The 20,817-nt window shown below is 43.1% G+C and overlaps 1 protein-coding gene and 1 long non-coding RNA gene across 4 annotated transcripts in view; one reads left to right on the top strand and one right to left on the bottom strand.

Annotated features, from left to right (window-relative positions):
* The first annotated feature begins 223 nt into the window (after positions 1-223).
* The window catches only part of LOC149304624 (uncharacterized), a 25,296-nt gene continuing 4,702 nt past the window's right edge, over positions 224-20,817 (top strand). Inside the window, exons 1-4 of one of the 2 annotated variants that reach the window (XR_016271865.1) lie at positions 224-824; positions 6,029-6,678; positions 9,130-9,338; positions 11,548-11,632. This is a non-coding gene — a long non-coding RNA (uncharacterized LOC149304624). The remainder of the gene's footprint in view (positions 825-6,028; positions 6,679-9,129; positions 9,339-11,547; positions 11,633-20,817) is intronic. The other variant, XR_016271864.1, reaches the window with a different exon arrangement.
* Positions 2,187-18,900, bottom strand: LOC149304625 (CAP-Gly domain-containing linker protein 3-like). Of its 2 annotated transcripts, XM_089478996.1 has the most exons (15): positions 18,810-18,900; positions 16,409-16,565; positions 12,564-12,703; positions 11,243-11,336; positions 10,147-10,308; positions 9,391-9,420; positions 9,119-9,237; positions 8,684-8,920; positions 8,240-8,375; positions 6,477-6,617; positions 6,098-6,232; positions 5,158-5,281; positions 4,596-4,660; positions 3,649-3,721; positions 2,187-2,685 (listed from the first exon to the last, which is right to left on the bottom strand). In XM_089478996.1, exons 2-15 carry the CDS (start codon positions 16,542-16,544, stop codon positions 2,631-2,633), a joined length of 1,647 nt encoding a protein of 548 aa, XP_089335122.1. In that variant the 5' UTR covers positions 16,545-16,565; positions 18,810-18,900; the 3' UTR covers positions 2,187-2,630. The 2 variants fall into 2 exon arrangements, with proteins under 2 accessions (XP_089335122.1, XP_089335123.1); XM_089478997.1 differs by lacking the exon at positions 9,391-9,420.

Below are 20,817 nucleotides of genomic sequence, written 5' to 3'. Positions count from 1 at the left end.
ATTTGCATCAGGCTCTATTATCCAATGGCTATCCAAGAGCACTTGGATAGCCATTGTCCCAATGCACAATGGGATGGATGTACATTGGTCCAGTTGCGCATCTGTTTGCAGGCTCCTCTACGTAGCAGCGTAGTAGTAGCCCTTTACTGGATATGGACATTATGAAACTGCCCAATTCTAATTTCCACAAATGTAAATCCCTAACAGGAATCTGGCTATCTTCCCCCTCCCCCCCAAAAAAAATCCCAAATGTTATCCCAAGCTTGGGGCATCGGTGGTGTTTTTTGCTATACTTTAAATATCTTTCCTCTGTACTACATGCAAAAATGTAGCTAAGGTGCAGGGAAGAATAGTCCCTGCTTCAATTAAAATTCTGCTTCGCCATGTCAGAAAATGACATTTTCTGCCAGTCCACCAAAATTTCTAGCATTGCAATCGCTTAAAACGTCATTTTCAGTATAGGCATCCAAAGAAAAGAGGTGGACAAAGTGACGCAGGGAATGGAAACAGAGCAAATAGAAGAGGTTTAGAGTGATGCTCTTCAGGGTCTCTTCCTCTCTGCAATGCTAGAAATTGGAGACTAAAGGAAAATTCAAGAGATGTGGCATTTGTCGATGGGTGCCCATGCCCCCAAAAGCTGCACCTGTTAGATTTCTGCTCTTATTGCAGATGTTGAAGGCAGAGCACTTTTAAAGTGGAAATCTTAATAATCTGCTCTAACTCTAACTTTCTGGCCATGTTTCAGGATTGCTTCTCCCTGCTTCTAAATGGAGCTCAAAAACATGGAAAGGAAGACGCTGACGTTTATGCAGAAGGAGAGACAGGTAAGGAATTTGCTCAAGACCAAAAGGAGTCTTACGCTTTGCATTCTTTGTCCAAATTAGGGATAGTCCTAAAATTTCAGCTCATTCTGGAGTTAAATTCTACACACTTTTCCTTTCTTAAAAACAAATTGCATATTTTTGCTGAATTAAGATGCAGTCTGTATCTAAAACCTCACAGTATTTGAAGTGTGCCGGAAGCAGAAAGTGAAAAGTTGCACACAATGAGGCTGGAAGTTTGGAGCAGTGAGTCTGCTCTGTGTTTTAACTATCCAAGGTGCTATATCTTATCACCAAAACATATAGCTCCTTTACAATTCAAACCCTACATTGGTTTAACACCCCAGTGATATGGGAGACACTAGTTGGCATGATCCTTAAAAGTTTCAAAGCTTCTCCTTCTGCTTTGTAAAAACCCAGCTTCCTCGATTTGATGGAAAATGAGAATTCATTTTCAAAATTTAGGGGCTAAGGAAGAGAGTCATTTGCTAAAAGTGCTAAAGGTTGATGCTTTTCAGATGCATATATTTTGCATTGTAAATCTGATTCTTGCCAAACCTAAATCTAGACCCCAGGAATCTTATTCCACTCAACCTCATAAGCATTTGGGATTGGCACATTTTGCTCCAGGAGGCTTATCATTTTTAGTTTATTTTATGTTCCCTTTTTGCTATCTGACAATCAGGAAAATCAGGAACTATGGAGCAAATGTGGAGTATGTGTTTGAAATATTACCTAGATGGAATGAGATCTAACAGTGCAGCAGATAAATGAATGAGATAAAATTCAGTTATAATATTCTTTCTTCCCACTTTTTAAAAAACCATTTCAAAGGAAAATGACTCCTGGGAATATAGGTCTGATATATGCACAGAGAGACACACACATTGTACACCATCAAAGGCTGTTAATGGGTGATTTCCTCTCCCCTGTATGTTATCTTAACAAATACTGTATGTAGGAAGCTAAGCACAGCTGCTAACACACACTACACATCACTCAAGGTGTCTTCTTGCATCTGGACTCCATATATATTCATCAGAAAGAAAAGCACCGCTTGAACAGGCAGCTCAGAATGCAACGAGGGAGAGCCAGTTTCGGTGGCACTATGGGCAACTCCTGGCATAAGTGTTGGACTACAACACTTTAACTGCCATGGCTCAATGCTGTGGAATTCTGGGAATGGTGGGAGCACTAGAGTTTTGCCCTGGTGACATCTGGAGACATCTCTGCCAGAGAGCTCTGGTGTCGCAACAAACTACACATTCCAGAATTCCATAGCACTGAGCCATGGCAGTTAAAGTGGTGTCAAACCGGATTATTTCTGCAGTGCAGATGCAGCCCAAGAGAGATATAATTAAGAACTGAGCATTTTGATTCTTTACTTTTGATACCAGGGAGAAAGAGCAGAGGCTTCTTTTGAGACTATACCTGCTAAGCCTGCCCCCCGATAAAACCCTTTTCTTTTAATTACACGAACTTTCGTGGCCGATTACGAAAAAGAAGGAGGTGCTAGAAGAGACCTATTGAGCCAGAAATCCCATCCTTGGCATGTGTGCCAGGAAACAGAAAAAAAGTTATTAATTCAGAATAGTATTTCTCACAAACTACCTGGGGAGGTGGGGAAGGGGGTGTTAATATGTTTTAACAAGGCACTGGGGTTCACTAGAACAGCAATCGGGGAAGGAGAGATGAGAAAAAGAACCGAAGAGTAGTCTTTGAGTACTAGGAGAGCGAAGAAACAGCAGGGCAAAGAGGAACGGAGGGAGGGAAGGAAGGAAGGAAGCAACGAAGAGGAGACGGAGAAATTTACGACTGCATCTCAGCACGAAGCATCCAAGGGAACCAGCAGCAAAAAAGTAACCTGCAAGAGAAAAAGAGAAGACAGATGGAGATGTTTTTCTCATCAGGAAGCCAGGGTTCAAATCCCCACTCAGCCATGGAAACCCACTGGGTGACTTTGGGCAAGTCATACTCTCTCAGCCTCAGAGGAATGCAAAGTGCAACTCCCCTCTGAACAAATCATGCGCAAAGCACAACCCCCCTCTGCTAAGAAAACCATAAGTCAGAAACGACTTGAAGGCACACAACAACAATGCACTCTCTGATGGGGAATTCTCAACATTTCAAACTGCAAATGCCAGGATTCTATAGGATGCAGCCATGGCACTGAAACTGGTATCAAACTGCTACAGTTTTGTACTGTGGATACAAACTCAAATGAGTCCAAAACCACCAGTTCTGGAGCTGAACCTAGTTCTCATAGGTTCCAAATCCAGGTCCCTGGCTTCTCCAGGTGATAATGACACTCATTGCTTGATGTTTTCAGTTTTTATATGAGTTCCCTCACCCTTCTCCCATAAAATATGAAACAGGAACCTGAATCCAGTTACCAGTCCTCACTAGAATAGACCTACTGAAGCAGTGAGATTTGCACAGGTGTTTATGGCTGAATCTGCACTGCAGAAATAATGCAGTTTGACACCACTTTAACTGCCATGGTTCACTGCTAAGGAATTCTGGGGTTTGTAGTTTTGTGAGAGAGAGCTCTGGCATCCAAGAAACTAGAAGTCCCAGATTTCAATAGCATTGAAATTGCCGTTAAAGTGGTGTCAAACTGCATTACTTCTGCAGTGCTGATGCAGCCTAGTGATTTTGGGCAAACCACAGTCTCTCAGCCGCAGAGGAAGGCAAGGGTAAAATTCCCCTTGCCAAGAAAAACCTAGGATTGTGAGAGGGCTGCCATAGGTGTGAGCTGCTTTGAAGGTACATAGGGACAACAAAGGGATTTCAGGGCTAGGTGTGCTTAGTTCCCTATGGCTCTTACCTAGAGATGGAGCTTTCTGATGTGATGTCTTTCGGGGTTCTGACTGCTGTGAAGTTGCGCTTTGGCTGTGAAACTGCAAGAGAGAAAAAAGAAGGCGGTCAACCGTTTTCAAAAACCAAGGAAGATGAAAACTCTATGAATGATACCTCCTCTCCTTCATATCTTTCTCCCTCCTGCTTGGGATGGCACCTTTTTGGTTATTGTATGAAAAGAGATCTTGTAGTACCTTTGCAACGCACTGAAAGAAAGAAGTTGGCAGCATGAGCCTTCAAAGGCTTAAGTCTACTTCCTCAGAAGCATTTGAAATTTTGCAGATTTGGAATTTGGAAATGCATCTGAGGAAATAGACTTAAGTCGATGAAAGCTCCTGCTCCCAACTTCTTTCTTTCAGTGAGTCTCAAATGCACTACAAGATCTCTTTACATTCTAATTTTACAGACTAACACAGCTATACTTTTGAATTCTACTATTTTTGGTTACTGGAAATCCAGAGGCTAAGGCATCCAAGAATCTTGAGGACTGATTAATTTATTCAATAAATGGTATTTTACATTATGAAATATGATAGCAAGTATTTAACCATAAATGTCTTTTATTGTATTGTTTTAATATAGATTTAATGTCTTGCCCAACGGTCTGTTGACTGCAATGAAGGCTTTTGGCTTGGTTTGATTAACTAATCCTGCTTTTCTCCTGGCACAGGATTCAAAGTGGCTCACAACCATTTAAAACAAAGTACAATTTAAAATTAAATTGTTACAACTTGAGTCTCCTTTATCCAGAATTCCAAAATCCAAAATACATACATAATGAAATATCATGTGGAAGAGACCCAAGTCTAACCATGAAATTCATTTAATAATAATATCTGAGCAGCTATCCCCTCTAACACAAGGGCCCTTAGTGAAAGCAAAGGGTGATGAGGAGCAAATCCAGGGTGTACCTACTAGTGACTTGGTGGACCTTCTTTGCTGAAGTGCCATCTCCCAGGGCATCCTTTGGGCCTCCGATTCTGCAGCAGAAATAAGCACCATTAATTCCCAGTATAAGAAAAACATAAACATTAAATGGAATTGATATCTGAAAAGTCCTACCACCCACCCTCATCTGAAAGTCCAGGGCCTTTGTCAGCAGAATGATCTGGTGAACCCACAAATGCAGTTGACTGGGCTCTACCATATTTTTACAACATATGATGCAGTGTGGATACTGGTGTATCCACACTGCAGAAGTAAAGCATCTTGACACCACTTTAACTGCCACAACTCTTACAGAATCCTGGGAGTTGTAGTTTAATTTGCTCTGGTACCGCAACCAAGTACCATTTCTAGAATTCCATCTCATGGAGCCATGGCTGTTAAAGCGGTGTCAAAATGGATTATTTCTGCAGTGTGGATGCAACCCCATCAACCAAAATGGGAACAGGACTTCTTATGTGTTTTTAAAGAAACTCTTATCCCCTCTTTAAGTATTCCATGAGTATCTGCCATTCGGAACAACCCGACTCACCTCTGGACTCTGGAAGGAGGAGCAAAGACTCCATGCTTAGGGGCGCATGTGAAATAGCGGACGCCGAAGACAGAGCCATCATGTTTGCCAGTGGGCTTGTCAAGTTCAATACCAAACCAGTAGCCTGGAGAGAGGAGGAGGAAGAAAAGACACAGATGGTTTATATTTTCTTTGGCTAATGCTCTATGTTATAGAATTCAGGGTTCCTCTGGAAAATTAATTTGCAAAGACTAACTGAAAGAAAGAAGCAGGTAGCATTCCATAGAACTGAGCAATAATTTAGTAGGACAATAAGATCTTTCTGGGATAAACCTCAAGATGGAAAAGAGGCAGTAAGGACCCTTGAGTGAACACCAGCAATAGACCATGATAGAAAGGGAGGCTGGAATCCACATTTTAATTTGAATCCCACAATGAGTATTTTGGCTGCAGACATCTAAATGATAAATTTGCAACCCAGTATCCACTGCAGGGTTTGCCCTGTCCTACTCTTAGTAAGGAATCCATACACCACAATGGAGCACAGTAGCATTTTTCAAATAACCAAATTCCTTTGAGCATACAATTTGTAAACAGCATGGCTTTGTCAGAATTAAGCATTCTACATTTCCTTATTTCCAAAGGACTACAGCTCTAATCCCCCAGAATTTTTTGGAACCTTTACAATTGCCAAATAAAAAACTGAAAAGCCACAGCAACCATGTAAGGTATTACTCTTATTTCAGAGAGGCACCTTAACTACAATGGTACAATGGCCTGTGGCAGATAGAATAATGTTTGTGGTACAATTTCAGTGAGGGAAGAGAATGTTGAACCCAGTAGTTCGAAATCCAGATCAAATTTATGTCTCCCAACACTTTTTCTCCTTAAGATATGTCAATCCCAACCCTTCTCCTCGCTGCTACCAAGTGTCTCCAACCAACCCGCCTGCCTTTCGTACCTGGTGCAAAATCAGTCTTCCCATAGAAACGAATGACTCCTTGCTTCTGTCCTGCCACCAGGACTTGATCTCCAATCTCAATCTTCAAACCTTCACGGTCCAGGCTGCCAACAGACAAGGACTTCTTCCTGAGAGCTGGACAGATGGGAAATAATAATAAGAGCAAGATGTTTTGATTTGATATATACTACATGGGGAGATTCATCTGGCGACCAGGGTTCAGATCTCCACTCAGTCATGTAAACCCACTGGATTACTTTGGGGAAGATATGCTTTCTCAGCCTCAAAAGGAGGCAAAGACAAACCCCACTCTGAACAAATCTTGAAGGTACCCAACAACAACTGGTGACCTCTGAATGCAAGAGTCCTACTCCCTTACCTTTTTTGTCTTTGTCTTTCTCCTTGCGTCCCTTGGCAGTCATGCGGGAGAAGTCCATGCGCGGGGTCCGTGGAGTGGAGGTGACTGAGGAAGGTGTCTGGTCAGCAGCTTTGGCAATCTTGGACACAGAGGCAAACACTCCTGAGATGGCAAAGGAGGAAAAAGCAAAGCAGGGGTCCAATTGAGAAGGAATGTCTGGAAGGTAAGAGTGGGTCAGCAATGGAACCAGTTGGTGTGGTCTCCTTCTTTGGACATCTTCAAAAAGAGGCTGGACCAAGATGCTCTAGTTCAGGGGTAGGCAACCTGCGGCCTGCAGGCCGGATGCGGCCCGGCGAGGCCATGGGACCGGCCCCAGCCCTGTCCTGCCGCCGATTGCCACCGGGGCCTTTGGCCTCTCACGCGCAGGGGCAATTGTCTATAGAAGCCTCAGAAACATGCATTTATATTAACATATTTTAAAAAATCAGCAAATTTTTTTGTGTGTCCTCCACTTTTAAAAAAAAGTGTCCACCATTTGAAAATTTTGTCCTACATTTGTCCCAGTTTATTTATTTATTTAATTTTTTTTTTAAAAAAAAATATTTAATTATTTATTTTTTGGCTTCGGCCCCCCAGTTGTCTGCAGGACAGCAACCCGGCCCCCGGCTCAAAAAGGTTGCCTACCCCTGATCTAGTTGGAGTCCCTGCACTGAGTGAGTGGCTGGACTCCATGCCCTCTGGGGGCCCCTTCCAACCCTACAATTCTATGACTTCTTTGATTTTATGGGGAGAATTCTTCAAACAATTGTACGGGGATTTAGAGAGATCTTGTAGCACCTTTGAGATTAACAGGGTTGAACAGAGACTGGTTTCCTGGCACACTACACACATCATAACACTAGCTAGCCCCCCAAACTAAATAGCATAGTCTTGGCCAGTCCATTACATCTCCTTTCTGGTTCCCACACTACATTCCAATATTCCCACCACCATTCATATAGTTATCTATTCACATCCTTCCTCCTGTCTTTGTTCCCCAACCATTTTTAAAAATTGTCACCTCAACTCCATACCCACAAGTTTTGCGTTTCTATTGCTATTTTCACACACAGCTTGCTTATATAGGTCTGTTCATGGATCATCCACTCTATACATCTGAGGAAGTAAAGTCTGTGAAAGCTCATGCTACCAGCTTCTTTCTTTCAGTTAGTCTCAAAGGTACTACAAGATCCCTTTACATAAACATCCATTATGTGTGACTGTTTTTAATCTATGCTTTTAAAGCATAGCCACAATTTTGTAGAAAGGTTGCCTTGCTCATTGTCAATAGAGAAGTGAATCTCTCCTGGAAGCACCTTGGATAAGGGCAAACTTAGAAGGATCTCTCCACGGTGATACATATATTTTACAGCTAGGATTCAGTACTCTAGAGAGCATCCATGCTGGCTCTTTCTGTATCAGTCCAGGAAGTAAACTGGAGTCAATGCAATTGGGATCTCAGCCAAGATAACCCAGACTTAGTGCAAAGAGCAAAAATAACAAATAATGGTGAACCCTACATTTCCAGTGGAAGTTGAGTTCAGAGTCGCACTGGAGGACCTCCAGATGCTTAGAGAGACCTGTTTTTCTGGATACAGGTAAGTGAAACTGCAGTTCACAGACCCATAGATAAAGGTGTCAAACTATAGAGTACGTTGTTCTATTGCTTTGCTATTTGGCAAGTGCTAGATCTGAAGGAGGATGCCTAATGGTGATGGGTGCACCCAGCACTGTTCTAAAATTACCGTGTTTTGGAGGGCAAATAAAGTAACGAATTCCTCCCACGCTGCCATCGTTCTTGCCATCGGGTTCATCCAGTTCCACACCTACCCACTGGCCACTTGCGAACTCTGTGGTGCCACAAAAACGCAAGGTGCCCACCTGTAATAACACATGATGGGATCGAGTCATGCAAAAGGAAGAACGCAACCATGGAGAATCACTTACATGTCACACAAATATATATATATATATATATATATATATATATATATGGGATACCATTTTGCTATGACATGGTATATAATGGGACTTGAGCATCCATGGATTTTGTTATCCATGGGGGGGGGGGGGTCCTGGAACCAAACTCCAGTGGATACTAAGGGTCCACTGTATGACGGGAAAGGGTTAATCTACCCACCCCAATTCAGAGTTAGAGAGGAACCCAGCTAAGCCTGTGCCATCCTTACCTTCTGCCCATCCACAAGGACCCGGTCGCCAAGCTTGAGGCCAAGAGAGATGAGCATGAGGTTGCCTGGGATGTTGTCATAGTTGGGCAGGGTGACTTTGGGGAGGTTGCAGCTCAAAGGTACAGCATCCAGAAGCAGCTGCTTCAGCTCCTTGGCAATCATGGCAGCCTCCGCCTTATCCAAAGTCATGTCCATTGGGTCTGGGACCACGTCGGCTGGGACCTGGCCTTTGCTGTTCTGTTGGATGGAGAAGTTAGTAGAAAGGTTGCCTTTCTCATCGATGCTGTATAGAGGTTTTGTAAAGATATCAGAGGTTTGGACTCTGGCTAGTACTAACCAGATAGGTATAGAGGTTCCTATATTCCTTCAGCCCACCTGCCACATGTGCATTTCCCTCCCCATCTTCCCCCATTAATGCCCCCATCTTCTTCTCACCCTGACTGCAGGGTTGGCTCCGTGTTCAAGGAGACACTTCACGGCCCCCAGACACAGGTTCGAAGCAGCAATGTGTAGGGCCGTCCCGTGGTTGAAATCGCTACACGTTGAGTTGAGAACTTAAGGGGAGAAAACATATCGGTCAAGAAGCAAGCTGCCAGCATTCATGTTCGTCGTGCTTCACAAAGAACAGCCTCGAGTACCGTTCTTTGGGATAAAGGTGGGGTGGTTAATCCAAGATAGGTAAAGAAAGAAAGAATGAAGGTACTTACAGTATGTTAGGTTCTGTATAAAACAAGGATCTGGAAGGAAGTGAAAGCCATGCGATACTGATCTGTACAAGACCGCTTGTCTTTGCATTCTGATCCCTCACCTGTATGGGGCTGCCCCTTGGAGACTGTTCTGAATACGGTGAGCAGATTGCTAACTAGAACAGGGCCAAGGGGAATGGAATCCGGGGATTTGTAGTTTGGTGAGGGCCAGCACTCTTTGGCAAAGAAGGCGAGAAACCTTGTGAAACTACAAATCCTGGGATTCCACAGGATGGAGCTACAGTACTTAAAGTAGTGTCAAACTGGACTATTTCAACAGTGTAGATGCCCTCTTCATCAGCTGTCTTCTGTGTATACAGGAAAAAGGATAGAGTACCTCTTTTTTAAGAATATGCTTGCCATCTACAGTTTTTGGAGACACAGGCATTAAAACACCTGTAGTGTTTTTTAAAAATAGGATATATCTTTGCTGTTGCTGCTGTGCGCCTTCAAGTCATTTTTGACTTATGGCGACCTAAGGCAAAAGTATCATGAGGTTTACTTAGCAAGATTTGTTCAGAGGAAGTTTGCTTTTGTCTTCCTCTGAAGATGAGAGAATGTGACTTGCTCAAGGTAACCCAATGGGTTTCCATGGTTAAGTGAGGCTTCAAACCCTGGTCTCTGGAGTCATAGTCCAACAGTCAAACACTAATGTAGTTAAGAGGCAAGCTTTCCCCCTCTGCAATTACAACCTTTCTTTGGTACTTGATATCGTACCTTTGGGCTTGGAGGCCTTTAGAAGAATCCGGATGAGTTCGGGGACATCAAAATAGGCAGCGTAATGGAGGGCGTTCATGTTGGTCCAGCGGCTGCGCAGGGTCACATCCGCACCCAGGGCCAGCAGCTGGTTCGAAAGACGCACAGCAGCAGCAGGGTCACCTGAGAGAGAAATAAAAAGACCCCAGAATTAAACTGATTTTATTTGCAGGCTGCCCTACAATATGTTTATACAGTCAGCCCTCCACATCCATGGATTTTGCATCCACAGATTCAAGCATTCAGGGCTTGAAAATGTTTTAAAAATAAATACCTTCCAAAAAGCAAGCCTTGATTTTGCCATTTTTATATAAGGAGCAGCATATTACTATGCCATTGTATATAATGGGGCTTGAGCAACTGAATTAAATGCAACCATTCACTTCTGAGAAGGGGCAACAAACATGGAACAAAACCACTGCAAAAGTACCATTACAAGGAAGAGTGATTTTATTGTTGTGACAAGCTGCAATTTCTAGTTACTTTCATAAAAGCCAATGAAAGAGCATCTTTGGAACATTCTAATGGAAATGTGTCAAGTGTTATCAATCCTTGCAGGTTCTTTATTCTTTCAAAAAAAAAAAAAAGGAAAGGAATAGAAAAGCAGCAAGCAGTGTAGCAACAAGGATTACTTTTCAAACACAGGAGGGCATAATAGGAACAAACTACATTTTAAAAATAGCTGTGTTCAAGCCCTGATGCAGACCTTGCAGTTAAGGGGAAACCACGGAAGCAGGTTAGAAAGATAACGGTTAAAAGTGGCTTTTTCCTGGGAGATATAGGAAAGAAATACAGCGGGAGATCGAAAAGAGATGCTGCATCCACATTGCAGAATTAATGCAGTTTGATGTCACTTTAACTGTCATGGCTCTGTCCTATGGAATCCTAGGGATTGGAGTTTGTTTTGGGCACCAGAGCACTCTTTAAGATATTTTCACAGAACTACAGATCCTAGAATCCCATAGCATGGACCCATGGCAGTTAAAGCAGTGTCAAACTACATTAATTCTGCAGTGTGGATGCAACCAGAATTTGATAGTTGTGTAGATTTCCTTACCAACACCGTGAGCCCCAGCCTTGCAAGCGTAATGAAGCAGGGTCATGTCTGTCAGTCCATCCCGGTCATTGACATGGCAGCCACGCTTCAGGATCTGGAAAAGACAAAAGACTGAGTTAAAGGCATCACAGGATTCTTCTCTGGTGTCTCCATCTCCTGATGCTCCACTATGGATCTGGTGACCATATAAAACTAAGCATCCTATCCACCTAAATTTGGGCTGATCTTCATGTGCCTCTAGAAAAGATATCCTCTCTCTTAACCCTCCATAGCTCCTCTTATACAATTTTTGCTCTGTATTATAGTGACGAAGAACCCAGATAAGTCCAGCCTATAAGGTCTTCACCAGAGGCCCTGTTGTATGACCCACAACCCTGAGAAGCGAGTTTGGTGAGTACCGTATATACTCAACTATAAGACACCCTCATGTGTAAGTTGATGGCAGTTTTTGGGGCCAAATTTATGCATTTTGATATGACCAAAGAACTTACAAAATTCCAGCAGGCATAACTATTTGTATACTATACTAAAGGCTGGATGGATGAGAGAGTAGAAGGGGGTCAGTGCTTCCAGGGCAGATTAAACTCTTGTCTTTCACCATATATATGCATTAAGATACAATACTTACATTGACTCATGGATAAGTCGACTCAGATTTTTTGGGTCAATTTTAACCTAAATTTCTAGACTTATACATGAGTTTATAAAGTATATAAGACAGGGCTTTCTTGGTAGCAGCACCTTAGCTACATCTCTACTGCAGAAACAATGCAGTTTGAAACCACTTTAACTGCCGTGGCTCCATGCTATCAGATCCTGGGATCTGTAGAGCTCTCTGACAGAGAAGGCTAAGTATCTCACAAAACTACAAATCCCAGAATCCCATAGCACTGAGCCATGGCACTTGATTGTACAACTGCCTGCCAAGAGATGTCATGGTGGGAATTTGGGAAGAGTCACACTATATCATCATCATCATCATCATCATCATCATCATCATCATCATCATCATCGATGATGATAATAATAGCACCTTACAATTTAAATAAAATTGGGACTTGGAGCAGCTTACAATTTGAGTTATCAATAATAATTTTTTGCATTTGATCCAAAGCACCATGTTGTTCCTCCTCTATTCCTATGGGTTTTTGCAACAGACATGTAAGACAGAAAGATGCTGACATTTAACGAAAATTATTCCTCACCCTCAGACTCACACTTATTGTCCAGCGCCACATTCTCTCCTTTCTTTAGACACTGTGAGCCAGCATGCATTGTAAGCCAAACACAATACTATCCCAACGGTGTTCCCATTACTCACTTCGTTGCCAATGATGTCAATCTTGTGTTGCACCTGGGGAACCCATTGTCGGATGATGGCAAACAACTCTGGGACCGTGGTGATGGGGTCATAGAGAATTTCTTGACACGCTGGGTCATTTGGGTCAAAAAAGGTGAAAGCTGCAGAGGATGGGAGGAAAAAGAAAGATCAGAGGGGATGCATCTGCACTGGCCAAACAATCCAGTTTCACGCTGCTTTAACTGCCATGTCTCAATGCAGTGCAACTCACGGAAATATAATTTGTGGTGGCAACAAAGCCCTCTGAAAAAGAAGGCTAAATAGTTCCCAAATCTACAGATCCTAGGATTCCATACCATTGAGCCATGGCAGTTAAAGAGGTCTCAAACTGGATTATTTCTCCTGTGTGGATGCAGACAGGGAGGGGGGCAAAAACAAGGCTTTTTAATGCAGAAGCAAAGGTAATTGTACATGTGCAAAGACTTCCCCTTCACATCTTTAATGAAGATCAATGCAAAAGTAATTGTACAGTTTTTAATTATGAATTTTAAACATGAATTTTATATTTAATTAATTGCACTACGCATTGTAATATAAACATTGTGTAAAGATGCAACTTAATATGTGTATTTTATGTAATACTTGTGTTTTAACTATGTTGTAACCCACCTCGAGCAATGGGCAGGTAAGAATTATTATTATTAGTATTAAAGTTTGGCGATGGAAAGTATAATTAAAACAGAGGCTGGTGAAAGGAGACATCATCCCTGGATGCAGCTGGAAAGAAACCTTGCAAATGATTTTATTCATCAATGCAAGGTTTACCAGAGTTTACCAAGGTTTCACACGTACATTTTGTAGTTCTGGGAGGTAAAAAAGTTCTTGAAACATATTGAAACACTCTTCTTCTTCTTTTTATGATGCAGGTGTTGCTGTAGTTTCACATTTCATCTCCCCTTTCCTCTTTTCTTGCTCTCTCTCTCTCTGTTTTCTCCAAGAATAAATAGATATATGGTCTTTTTATGCATTGTCAAATGATGGGAATAGGAATTCGGAAGGCAAAGATGGCACAGAGACAGTTTTGAACAGTCACTACGTCCAGTGACTCATGATTTCAGCTTAAATCTCTGAGTCACCAGAGTTGTGTTTATTTTGGAAACAGGTCATCCACGCTGTTGGCTTTCTTTATGGATGTCACCGGAGCCCTGTTCATTATAAGAGGCATGATTCTTGATATTGTAATAACTATGACGCTGCCAGCAAAGCCAGGTTTTCATTACATCTGCATGTCCTTTTCCACTAGTCTATACATTTAATCAGCTCTAAGTATGACCTACACATAGATTCTCTTGGAAGAACCCCAGAGAAATCCATCCTCTCCAGTTCCAATAAGGCTTGAGTGAATGTAATGAGTCATTTCTAGTCAATTAATCATGCAACCTTTCTCTAATTAACAAAATGCAGTTTAATTAGCGCATAGCACATTAGCCCAAACCCAATGTTGGTTTCTTTTAGGGGATATTTCCTTCAGTGACGAACCAATATAACCTCGAGTTTAATTAAGAAAAGCTACTATTCTCAGCTAGAAAGTAAAAAAAGAAAACCCTCCTTTCACTGTCATTTTCCAGAATAGGAACTCGGAGCCACTCAATAATAGCAAGCTGTAATAATTTAATTCTATTTTAATGCATCTACTGTACGTCACACAACCTTTTTGTGTTCAGCTCCAAAATCAAAAGGTGCTTTGTAGTTTCTATTTATTGATTTATCTGAGTGCCAAACCATGTCTCTGGAGACCAGGGCACGATTCCCAGCTTGGTCATGAAACCCACCGGATGAGCTTGAGCAAGTCCCACTCTTTCAGCCTCAGCAAAAGGCAATAGCAAACCTCCTCCAAACAAATCTTGCCAAGGAAACCCCATGTTAGGTTCGCTTTAGGGTCATCATAATAAGTTGGAAACAACTTGGAGGCACACAACAGTGTGACGACAGGTGGCCATGAGGATGGGGGAGTGGACTCTTTCCTTTGACCCGTGTGGACATGCCCTCTGATGTTGCTTGGTTTTCATCTGCAAAATGATGGAGGGTATTTGTGAAGAGGGCAAAAGGAACCATTTTCACTGACCCTCTTTGCAATTTCTGCAATGCCAGAAAATAGGGGAACAAAGGATAATTTCATTTGCAGGGCCAGCATTCTTAATTGGGGGGAAGATGCCAGATTTGATTTGTTCCCGTACCCGCCAGTGCCATTGTGCCATATTAGACTTGGATCTAGGTGCCCCTTTTGTAGTCAGGAAGAGGTGCCAACATCAGGTCCACCTTGTCTCTATAGCAACTTCCAAAATCTTACACAATTGCTCCCTTGTCCCATCTTGGCCTCCCAGACCAAGACCCAAATGGTGCCCAGGGCTTTCAGTTTCCCTTCAGATGCTTGGCTTTCTCGTGCCCATTGCTTTCTTTCTCTCCTTCTTTTTCCTCTCCTCAGTCCTCTTCGCTTTCCTTGTTTACGGCTCTCCCTCTGAGCAGCGCCAGGAAAGCAAAGACAAAAGCCCCTCATTGAAGCTTGGCAGGCTCTGGGTGGAACAGACCCAGCAACACACACCACACACCACACACCATGTCTGCATTCGACCCTGAATGCTTAAATTATTATTCGCCGTGTCACGTGGGCTGCGCTTTCGGATGAGCCAGGATCCAACCCAGTCACTTGCGGGTATTTTTATTTTCCTGATGCCAGGCCTCAAGTCAATAGAGGTATACCCCAGGGTGCATATTCACCATAGAAATATCGCTCCAATTGTCCCAATCTGGCAGGGTCAGTCTCAATTTATCTTCTATCATCCCATTTAGTCAGCTGATTCTAAAATGTCCCAATTTCTCTCTCTTCCTCCCACTTTTGTCTTCAGCTTACTTCAGTTGCTGCAAACTGAATTCAAAGTGGTGCTGTCTAACACTTCTTTAACTGCCATGGCTCCATCCTAAGGAACCTTGTTGTATACTCTTTGGCCAAGAAGACTAAAGACTTTGTTAAACTACAAATCCCAAGATTCCATAGGATAGAGCTATGGCACTTAAAGTGTTGTCAAATGTGTTATTTGTACAATGTAGATGCACCCTTGGGTCGAATCTGTGCTACACAAATAGTGCAGTTTGACATCACTTGAGACTTGAAGCTAGAGACTTGGCTTGAAAATCTCTTCCAAGGACTTGAAGGTAGAGACTTGAGACTTGACTTGAGACCTGGCTTGAACGTATCTTGCAAAGACTTGAGAACCAGGAGCATTTGCTGAAGTGGCACTTGTCACAGGCTATCTATGCATCTTCCCATTCTATAAAAATAGTGCAAACCAAGACTGTACCAGGACATTTTGCTGCTGAGGCAGAGTAGCAAAGGGTGCCCACTTTGCAATTTAAAGTGTATCTAAAGACAACATAGATATTTGGGCTCACAAGGCATAGCTTAGACTGACAGACAGACAGACAGACAGACAGACAGACAGACAGACAGACAGACAGACAGACAGCTAGCTATTGGAAACTACAAATTCCCAAATTCCCCTTGCTAGAATTGGTAGTTGCCATGTTGAGTGGGGGATTCAGGGAGTTGTAGCTGGAAACTCTTCCCCATGCTTGGAAAGGAGGCAGAAAACCCCTCAAACACTTCAACTCCAAAAATGAAAATACAATAGTGTGATATCATATCAATTGAGCGTGCACCAATAATACAACTTCTAGCACGTTTATCAGCTCTTCTCCCACCTTGTTGACATCAAAATGGAGCCAGGTAAATCTCATACCATTTCCCTACCCTTGGCCCGACTCCTTGAAAACCATGGAGTGAAAGGAGAACAGGAGAGCAGGCTCACCATAGTCTTTGGGCAGCGGAGCAGGGGCCGAGGGGTGGACGATGGGTTTCTTCCTCCTCTCCAGGACAGGGCTCTGGAAGTCCAAGGGTTGCTGGTCCTCTTCGGAGGGAAGCTCTGCTGAATCGTCTTTAGTCATGGCTGCTGGAAGTTATTCCTTCTGTGTAAGCATAAAAGGAGAGAAGGGGAAAAATAATAAGGGTTTGAGTCATGCAGAAGAGAATTTAAAACCCGAAAAGATGTGAGCCTATTCCAGATTTAGAGAAGGGAATGAAATACCCATTTCATACCCTTTTTGTTGTTCTTGTTTATTGCTTTGAATAGTAGGAAGAGACCCCAAGGGCTATCTATCCAGTTCAACCCTATTCTGCCATGCAGGAATACAAATTCGAAGCCCCCTGGTCAGATGACAATCTGGACTTTGGGTCCCATATTGGGAGAAAAGGTGGGCTTTAAATGATGAAATGAATAAATTTTTAAACAATAAATTAAAGCAGAGAAGAGGAAACCCACGGTGCCCACCTTGCATATACAATATTGGAGTAAATGAAAGGAACAGAAAGAGGCAGAGAGAGATTGAGAGAAGGACTTGAGGGAGGAAAATACAAAATGAGAGAAAAACGAAGAAAGAATGAAATTAATAAATTTTAAAATTAAATGAATTGGAGAGGAGTAAAGCCACGGTGTCCAGCTTGCATTTATTGGAGGAAACGAATGGAATAGAAAAAGGCAGAGAGAAACTGAGACAAGGAGGGCAAATACAAAATGGGAGAAAAATGAAGATATTTTGGGTGCTGTTTATAGGATTAGATGATGGAAGGATGGATGGATTGATGAAAAGAAGAAGGAGTTAAATGGGATGGTCTAGAATTATTTCAGGGATATCATCATCATCATCATCATCATCATCATCATCATCATTATTATTGACCATCTCCAGCCATTGCTTAAAAATAAAACATACGAAGGGGCACTGCACTACAATAGCCTAAATATCCTAAAAACACCATCAGATCCTGTCTGATGTTGGAAGCTAAGCAGGGCCAGGCCTGGTCAATACTTGGATGGGAGACTGCCAACAAATCCCAGGTGCCGTAGGCTCTATTTCAGAGGAAGGAATTGGCAAAAGCACCTCTGAGGATTCCTGGCCTAAGAAAACCCAAGGAAATTCATGGGTTTAAAACCCTAGGACATTTTTAAGTCCACAGGCGACTTGAAGACACATACACACAGACATAGCAATCCAGGGAAAGCAGGTCTGGAGTTGGGTAAATAAAACAAGCTGCAACTTTAATAAAATCTTATTTTAATAAATGAAATGAAGTAAAACCAGCTGCAATATTGGTGGGATCCCTGTCAAAAGGGGGTGATGCTGTGATTTCTGGAGACCCTAAGGAGGAATAGGTGTCCATTTAGTCCAGTATTAATAATGACAATGATAATTATAATAATAATATAGTCGGCCCTCCATATCCATAGATTTTTTGATCCACAGATTCAAGCATCCAAGGATTGAAAATATTCCAAAAGATATAAATTCCCCAAAGCAAACCTTGATTTTGCCCTTTTATACTAGGGACACCATCTTTACTATGCCATTGTATATAATGGGACTTGAGCATCCACAGATTTTGGTATCCATGGGGGGGGGGGGGGTAACCAAACCCCAGCAGATAATAAGGGCCTAATATTATTTATGTTATATCTATGTACAGTACTGTAATATACTTTATTTCTTACCCGCCTCTTCCCATGGATGGAGACGGAGAACAACAAGAAGCAATAGACACTCCACCTCCGCTAAAACACATCAGTTAAAAATACCCATCAATTTTAAAAGGACGCATGCACCATTCAAAAAGGCAAGCTATACACACGCATGTGAAAACGATATTCCACATTGGAAATCCACCCTTGAAAAGCCACCACTGAAAAATGATCTGGACAAGGCTGTTTTGGGGGTGAGAGGGGGGGTGTTATTCTGGAAATGTGGGATACAGGGAAGGCTGGACACCTGAGAATGGATGCTTGGGGAGGAGGAGGAGGATGAAAAATAGCAGGGGACCCAGTTTTGGAGCTGGAAAGGAGAAAAGGAGACAGGTGGGGTGTGGCAGCCTTGCAAAGGGGGCAGAGAGGGATGGATGGGTATGGAGAGATGGGAAAGGAGGTGTTTGTTTTTTTTTTCCCAATGGGGAGGAGAGGAAAGGCCCTTTTTATTCAGGTAGAGAGGATGCGCAAGGCAGGCGCAGCATCCTTGAAGGGATGCAGAGGCCTTGAGGAGAGATGGAGGGAGCCAGCCAAGCCTGCCCCCCCCCATCTTTTCTCCCCCCCATAGCAGGTGCAAAAGAGCCTACTGACTCTATTCTCAGCCCCCCCCCCCCAGGCCTGAAGCCTCCCCTCCTACCTTGGATGGGAAAACTGGGATGCAGCAGAGGGATGCTCTCTGTGCGCCTGGAGATGGATGGCTGGGCAGAGAGAGGATGGAGATGATGGAGGCTGCTCATGCGCAGCAACAGCAGCATCAGCATCAGCATCACCAAGGCTGCCTCCCTCCCCGCCCCCTTGGAAGAAGGGGGGGGGAATTTGGGAGGAACAACAACTACTAAGGAAGATCAAGGAGGAAAAGGCAGGCTTATTGTCGAATATAATGAAAACAAAAATAATGACCACCGAAAAATTACACAGATTCAACCTAGACAATGAGAAAATAAAAATAGCACAAGAATTTTCATACCTGGGATCAAATATTGATCGGAGTGGGGACTGCAGTCAAGAAATCAGGAGAAGACTAAGAACGGGGAGGGCAGCGAGAACGAGAAAATATCCTAAAATGCAAAGATATACAACTGAGCATGAAAGTTAGAATCATACAAGCCATTGTCTTCCCTGTGAGCATGGATGGATGTGAAAGCTGGATAGCAAAGAAAGTGGATAGGAAGAGAATGAATCCATTAGAGATGTGGGGCTGGAGAAGAGTGCTGAGGTTACCATGGACAGCCAAGAAGTCAAACCAATGGGCCCTAGAGCAGATCAAGCCAGAAATTTCTCAGGAAGACACAAGAGGACAAGATTGAGGCTGTCGTACTTTGGACACATCATGGATAATGCTAGGAAAGCTAGAGCAGAAAACAGAAAGAGCGGAAGGCCGTAAGCCAGATGGATGGACTCTTTTAAGGAGGTCATGGGTATGAATTTGCAGGACCTAAGGAGAGCAATCAAGCATAAGGAGTTTTGGAGATGTCTCATCCACAGGGTCGCCATGGGTTGAGATCGACTCGAGGGTGGATAACAACAAACAACAAAGATGGGAGATGGGGCTTCTCCACCTTCTCTCCAGTTCTGCATCCTTGCAGGTATATTTGCAAGGTGTCTTTTGCCACGGAGCCAACCATCTTTGCATTTTTGTTGTTGTTTTTGGGTACCTTTAAGTCATTTCTATCTCCTGCAAGTTGCTTATGGCGACCCTATCCTGGGGTTTTCTTGGCAAGATTTGTTCAGAGGAGGTTGGCCCTGGCTTTCCCCTGCGGCTGAGAGAGTGTGACTTGCCTAAGGTCACCCAGTGGGATTCATGGCCAAGCTGGGAATCGAACCCTGGTCTCCAGTCCAACATGAAAACCACACTACACCACAGTGGCTCTCAAGGGGGCATCTATGCTGTAGAAATACTGCAAGGCATCTCCAAGAAGACACACCACCACCCCAGGTCTTCCTCTGTTCTGCTTATCCAATGCTTGGGGAAGGATTACTTATTGGAAATGCTAGCTGAGTCTATAATTCCTTCAATAGAGGAGAGGGGTTTTGCCAGTAATTCAGCTGGCAGCAAAGCACCATGCAGGGAAGAATCCATTACTACAAATCAAATTCCACCCCATTCCCCACGTTACCCTCTCTAACATCAACGGTTGCAATATATAATATGGCCTGCTGGTAATTAACCTAGGAATGCCACAAAGGATGGCTGGAAGAGCTTTCGAATCTGTGGCCGTTTGGGAATCGGGACGGCTTTTTGAAGAGGCTGCACCACAGAAAGGGGATCAATAGAAGACCAGGCCAGCCATGTCAGATTTTCCTGAGAGTGTTTTCCTGGCAATAAAGGTCTGAATGTTGAAGACTTGAAAATAAAATAATCACTGCACAACAGCAGTTTAGAGAAGGCGTAGAAACAGATCACTTTAAAGCAGGAGTGGGCAAAATATGGGTCCAAAATTGCTCCAAAACGCCATCTTCGGGTACAGAGGACATTTCCACCATTTTTTAAAAGTTCCCTGGGCTTTCAGTTGTGTGTATGTGTGTGTGTGTGTGTATATATATGTATGTATGTAGATAGATAGATAGAAAAACGTTCACCCCCAAACACCATCTAGAAGGCGTGGGAGGTATTCCTGCCATGTTTTGCCCAAAGTGCACAAACC

This window comes from Sceloporus occidentalis, unplaced genomic scaffold (assembly GCF_023333645.1).
Source record: "Sceloporus occidentalis isolate IW3139 unplaced genomic scaffold, rSceOcc1.0.p SCAF_13, whole genome shotgun sequence".
NCBI classification, from domain to species: domain Eukaryota; kingdom Metazoa; phylum Chordata; class Lepidosauria; order Squamata; family Phrynosomatidae; genus Sceloporus; species Sceloporus occidentalis.
The sequence above is the reverse complement of the archived record's forward strand: the minus strand, read 5'-3'. Positions and strand labels throughout refer to the sequence as shown.

What these genes read in the sequence shown, in the direction of transcription:
- LOC149304625 (XM_089478996.1), bottom strand. Translation starts at nt 16,544, where the DNA reads ATGACTAAAGACGATTCAGCAGAGCTTCCCTCCGAAGAGGACCAGCAA. An exon ending in TCCGCTGCCCAAAGACTATG is followed by an intron (nt 12,704 to 16,408) that starts GTGAGCCTGCTC and finishes CATCCTCTGCAG; the next exon opens with CTTTCACCTTTTTTGACCCA. An exon ending in GAGCCAACCCTGCAGTCAGG is followed by an intron (nt 8,921 to 9,118) that starts GTGAGAAGAAGA and finishes TCCATCCAACAG; the next exon opens with AACAGCAAAGGCCAGGTCCC.